Source organism: Acromyrmex echinatior, chromosome 16 (assembly GCF_024713525.1).
Source record: "Acromyrmex echinatior isolate Ae372 chromosome 16, ASM2471352v2, whole genome shotgun sequence".
Lineage (NCBI taxonomy): Eukaryota > Metazoa > Arthropoda > Insecta > Hymenoptera > Formicidae > Acromyrmex > Acromyrmex echinatior.
This window is the reverse complement of record NC_141867.1, coordinates 4,658,758-4,665,051: the sequence shown is the minus strand read 5'-3', so window position 1 is coordinate 4,665,051 and position 6,294 is coordinate 4,658,758. Positions and strand designations below refer to the sequence as shown.

The window sequence follows — 6,294 nt, the reverse complement described above, 5'->3', positions numbered from 1 at the left end:
ATATGATAAATTATGTTACAATTTATTAAAGTCTATTTATAATTTATTTTTTAGTTTATTTATAATTTAAATTAATAATCTATTCTTTTATTTGTGTCATAGATAAAAAATATCGACATAAAAAAAGTCCTTTGTAATTTCTTGTACACATTTTTTTCGTGTGTTAGGAGATGATCTATTTAGACTACATCTAAAGGGTTAAGAAAATTATGTGGTTATTATTGCATATCGCTTCATCCATCTCTATCATCTAACAATAAGTTTATTATTGAACGATGTATTAACCAGCTAGTACAAGTTAATTCTGACTCGCGTGTGAAGGTAACGTATTTATAGACATGTATATGAATACAAAACGGAATATTCTGTGTATTATGGGCAACCTTAAGTGGAATGCAGAAGAGCCTTTGTCATAAACTCGTGCATTCTGTAATTACGCGGAACAAATACCGAGTTGCGTATTTTCTACATTGCGTTTTTATCCGGCTTCTACCACGCACCATTGAGAGGAAACAACCGGAAATTCATGTACAAATGCTCCCGGTATTTTTTATTGAATTTTTGTCCTTATTTTTGTCAAAAGCATGTGATTGTTGAATCAAAATTTCAGTAAGCTTTTATGCGGGTCCATCAAAAATAAGTAAATTTTGAATTAGGTACAGTTGAACAAATTTAAAAGAAAATAGTATTAAATTTAATTTTAATAAATCGATTACTATTGTTTAAAATTTTCATTGTTCTATATAGTCCATAAGCTTCACAAAAAAAATTTAAATTGAAAATTTTATTTAATATTAATCTGCAAAGAATAATCTACAATTAATCTTTGATAATCTACAATAATCTATAATTAATCAAAAGAAAAAAATGAAAAAATTTTCAGGAAAATAAATATTTCAAATATTTTTTCTTATAAATTCAGCGTTGCTATTCATTCACCTTTTTTTTCTTTTGATATCTTTTTTTTAATAAATTATTAAAAAGTCGTCTAAAATAAATTGCTATGTTCACCTTTCTTTTTAAGTCAACATGAAATTTGTTAAATGTAAACGTTCTATTTTTGTTATTTCATAATATCAATTGCTATTCGCAATTATTATTTCATTATTATTCATATATATAATATAGTCTTAATTACTCTGAAAATTTAAAAAATATTATTAAAAAATGTTATTAAAAAATGTTAGTGAATTACGCGGGAGAGAACATACGTTTTAACACAGTTCCATTTATTATATTTATTAGATTACATTTTAATTTTCAGACGTAATTTATTAAAGAGATGTTGTAGAATGTTAAGACTATGTTTTAATATTAGAATTAAGAAAGTTTTTGAAGAGTTGTTTGCTGTTAGATGTTTAGATTTTTATCGCACATAAGTATTTTATTTTGTTTCGTATCGCACATAAATCCTCTAGTTTAAAACATTGATAATTGTTTGAGATCGGTAATTCAAAAAAAAGGTAAGAATTCCTTCGGTCGACCGACAGTAATTGTTATTGAACGCACTCACAAGGCGAGCTCGTGATTTCATCTCGAGCCTGACTTTAAGCCTCATCAAAGTCAGAGATTCATTGTTCTGTAGTCTTTCAAAACAATTCGGTACACGCAAACAGGCACCGACAACGGACCATCGAAAGTTCTAGAACAATTCGATTCGCGCACGCGAGCGCCGCGCTCCGACGAATACGTCACGCGCTGTCACCAATCCCGCGTACGGATTTTCTGTCGCGCATGACTGTTACGTTGAACGTCGCTAGAAAAGAATCGAAAGCGCCAATCAATTTTGTACAACCAATGCCACGTGATAATTACGATTGTGGCAAAATTTAATTGGATTTCTCCCAAGAAGAAAGCCCGGACCGGAAGTAATAAATGCTTCGATCTCGCCGGTTCTAAAGGCAGATTGCGCAGATTGCGGAAATAGTCTACACCGCTTATACCGTCTACACCGCTTAGAATTCTTAGACTTCTCAGAGTTCTTACTTCCAAAAAGGTTCTTAGAGTTCTTAGAGTCATAATCTCGCTTCGTAAAATCGCCGTGCTAACCGTTTAGTGAAATCGCTATAAATCGAATCTTTCAAGAAGTGCCGAGAAAAATCGCCGTGCTAACCGTTTAGTGAAATCGCTATAACCGAAACTTTCGAGAAGCTTCGAGGAAAATTGCCGAGATTTTCCATCACCGCATTTCCAAGCTCAATTTGGAAAAGGTGACCGCATTTAATATTCTGTTAATCTGATCTTTAATTAATTATATCTTTTGACTTTGTAACTGAATACATTAAAGAAATTCTTTTGTTAAATTAAATGAAACGGAGTTCTCTTCACTGTCGTGCATCATATCAACCTTGTACCGTTTTCTCACTCGAACCTTTTTCCGCGCGGTGCGCTCTCGCACATTTTCTGGTCCTTCGAGCCGGATGCTCGCCGGCATCCGCAGTGTCGAGTGCATCGCGTTCAGTTTGCTAGTGCTGAAAAGAAAGAGTGAGTGATGGGTAAGAAACTGCAGAATTTGCTGACGAAGCAAAGCGACCTTCGCCATCGCATGGCTCAGTCAGTATCAGATCTGGAGGAGCTCGGCGCAGCGAACATTACGCTGGAAGCCGCCGAGACAGTCGTCGGTCTTCTGGATGGATTGTGGGCGAAATTTGAGGCTCAGCATGAACTCATCATAGAGCATCTTGAAGATGCATTCGCGGAGAGCGAATACAACTCGACCAGAGTCGCTCACTCAGCGAGAGTGACGTACATCACGCAACGAAGTCTCCTTCTCAACCATGTTCGGAAACTCAAGGTGAAGGAACCGAGCTCAGCTTCCAAAACAGAAGGTAATGAGTCTTCCGGAAAACCGTCGCTGCCTCGCCTCAAGATTAGTTCTTTCTCTGGCGCGTTCGAAGACTGGCCTACATTCCGAGACCTCTTCCAATCCATTGTTGGCAGCAATTCATCACTCTCCGCAATCGAAAAATTTCATTACCTGAAAACTTGTCTGGAGGGTCCTGCCAAGGAACTGATTCAACCATTAGCGATGACCGAAGACAACTATCCACGCGCATGGGAGCTGCTAAGCGAGCGGTATGAAAATAAGAGAGAGTTATCTCGCTCCAATTTCTCCAAGTTTACCGCCGTGGCTAAGATGAAGAGCGAAAGTGCGGAGGAGCTCAACCGCGTTTTCAACGCCTTGACCAGGGTAGTCAACGGCCAGGAGAACATTGATAGGCCTATCAACTCTCATGGCTTCGATCTACTAACTCATCTTGCCGTCGAGCTCTTCGATCCAAGAACTCGCCTGGAGTGGGAGTCACTCTCACGCGCCTCGAGCGACATGCCCACTCTTAAAGAGCTAATGAACTTCATAAACCAACGAGCACTTACTCTCACAGCCGCCAAACCACAATCGCTCAAGGTCTCCGACAACCCGTCGCGATCCGCCAAGTCGCATCACGTCAAGAAACACACCGAGTCTTCTCAATGCGTTCTATGCAAGAGTAAGCACCACGTGATGGCGTGTGAAGAATTCAAGAAGAAATCCGCGGCCGACCGCAAGGCCGTCGCCGAAACTCACAGGCTGTGCTTTAACTGTCTCGGCGCTCATGCTTTCGCGAAGTGCCATTCGACGAAGACGTGTGCTACGTGCAAGTCTCGTCACCACTCCATGTTACACGACGCGTACGCTTCACCGAAACCTCAAGAAGTCAGCTCACTGTCTGCGGTGCGACGCGACAACAACCACAAGGCCATTTTGCTCGCAACGGCGCGAGTTTCCATCGCTGATCGTCACGGCAATCAGCACACCACACGCGTGCTCATCGATCAAGGTTCGGAAATTTCTCTAATTTCCGAGGCTCTGGTCCAACGCCTACGCTTGCCACGCTCTCGATCCTCAATCGAGGTCATCGGCATCAGCGGCAAAAGCTCCGGGCCCAGCAGGGGAAAGGTGACACTCAAGGTGACCTCATTAACAACAGGGACCGACTTCACCGTCGGAGCCTTTGTTCTGCCACGTCTGTCGCTTTATCAAGGCTCTCACGCAAGGATCAGAACTGAGTGGCCACATCTAAAGGGGCTCCAACTGGCTGATCCCGACTACACAGCAAACGACGCTATTGAGTTGCTTTTTGGAGCGGAAGTATGCTCAATCATTCTCCAGGATGGTCTCCGCAAGGGAGGCCCCCAAGCGCCTATCGCTCAAAAGACGCTGCTCGGCTGGATCTTATCGGGAGGTTGCGACCGAGTAAACAACTCAGCACAGCGCCACTCGCTTCAGTGCACCGCAGATCATGAGCCAGCCGACCTTGTGCACCGCTCAACCGCCGATCACGCCGATGGTCAACTCGCCGATGACGATGGACCACGTTTCCCTCGAGGCGCAAATCCGTTACGACACGACTGCTGCGTCGACGATGTCGCAACCGGAGCGCATGAAAAGGACGACGCTATCGCTCTCCAAGTAGAGCTCCGCAACCTCTGCATGGCGGGCGGGTTCCCTCTCCGAAAGTGGGCCGCCAACTGCCAGGAGCTTCTTCGCGACATTCCGTCTGAGTACAGTCTCACCAGAGACTCGAGGTCGTGGGAACTAGAGAACCACTCAACGCTGGGATTGCGCTGGTATCCAACCAGGGACGAATTCGCTTTCTCTGTTCCTCCTCGCACCGTCGTCGCGTTCACCAGGAGAAGTCTGCTGTCGGAGACCGCTCGATTCTTCGACCCGCTCGGATGGCTGGCTCCAGTGACCATTCAAGCAAAAATTCTCATGCAGTCGGCCTGGCTGCAGCAGCTAGAGTGGGACACACCATTGCCGTCAACCATCGCTGGAAAGTGGAAGCGGCTCTGGGAGGAACTTCCACTGCTTGAGAAGCTCAGAGTCGGCCGCTGGCTCGGCGACACGAGCTCTCAACTCGAATTGCACAACTTCGCAGACGCATCCGAAAGAGGTTACGCCGCTGTGAAGTATCTCCGCATCACCGCAAACCACCAAACGAAGACTCTATTGTTGACAGCCAAAAGCAAGGTCGCGCCGATCAAACCTGTTTCTCTCCCGCGACTTGAACTCTGCGCCGCCGCCGTACTGTCAAGTGTACTCGTGCACACGCGCTCTGTGCTAAAACTAGTTGCAACGCCAGTGATCTTGTGGTCCGATTCCAAGGTCACGCTCCACTGGATTCGAGGTCACGTCTCCCGCTGGATTCCACAAGTCCAAGCAGTGGTCAAGCGATGGCTGCATCAGTGCGTGACATGCACACGGTGGAGGGCTGCCACTCCGCAACCAAAGATGGGAAACCTTCCTCCAGGAAGAGTGACTCCCGTACGACCATTTCTTCACGTGGGCATCGACTACGTCGAGCCTATCTTCATCAGGACGAGCAAAGGGCGTGGGCACAGCGCTCTCAAAGCGTTCATCGCTGTCTTTATCTGTTTTAGCTCCAAGGCCATTCCTCTCGAGGCTGTTTCAGCTTACACCACCAACGCCTTTCTGGCTGCTCTCCGCCGATTTACATCTCGCCGAGGACTGTGCACGGACATCTACTCCGATTGCGGCACCAATTTTTCGGGCGCCGACCGGCAACTTCGTGAGATGCTCCGAGCCTCCTCGTCACGCGAGTACTTAAATACTCTGGCTACCAGACCGAAATGGACCAAGGATGCTTTGCCACCACGCCTTGGATCGCTATGCATTATTCGTTCCGAGCTCTCACCGCCGAATAAGTGGCCACTGGCACGGATCACGCAGCTACATCCTGGGGACGACGGCGTAGTGGTCACAGTCAAAACCGTCTCATCCGAATTAATTCGTCCTCGAGTCCAATTAGTTTTATTGCCAGAAGAGGCTAACGCGTTTATCTCGCACTCCAGTGCATCAAATGTAAAGAAGAGCTTGAATTGATCGCGTGTACTTTCGTGAATCATTTCGTCAATGTTATTTATCAGATAACTCTCGTTTACGGCTCAAGTTCTTCCACGAATTCATTGCATTGTATCGCTTGTTTTATTTTCGCGTTTACTGTTTTTTTGTAATCTCTATGCGTAACCTTATACATATATCGTCACGGAGATGACGAGGCGGGCGGGATGTTTGAGATCGGTAATTCAAAAAAAAGGTAAGAATTCCTTCGGTCGACCGACAGTAATTGTTATTGAACGCACTCACAAGGCGAGCTCGTGATTTCATCTCGAGCCTGACTTTAAGCCTCATCAAAGTCAGAGATTCATTGTTCTGTAGTCTTTCAAAACAATTCGGTACACGCAAACAGGCACCGACAACGGACCATCGAAAGTTCTAGAACAATTCGATTC

The 6,294-nt window shown here is 44.8% G+C and overlaps 1 protein-coding gene across 1 annotated transcript; it reads left to right on the top strand.

Annotated features, from left to right (window-relative positions):
- Positions 1-2,491: 2,491 nt before the first annotated feature.
- LOC147907070 (uncharacterized) lies at positions 2,492-5,884 on the top strand. Its single transcript, XM_087414759.1, has one exon. The coding sequence runs from the start codon at positions 2,492-2,494 to the stop codon at positions 5,882-5,884; it is 3,393 nt and encodes a 1,130-aa protein (XP_087270885.1).
- Positions 5,885-6,294: the final 410 nt, after the last annotated feature.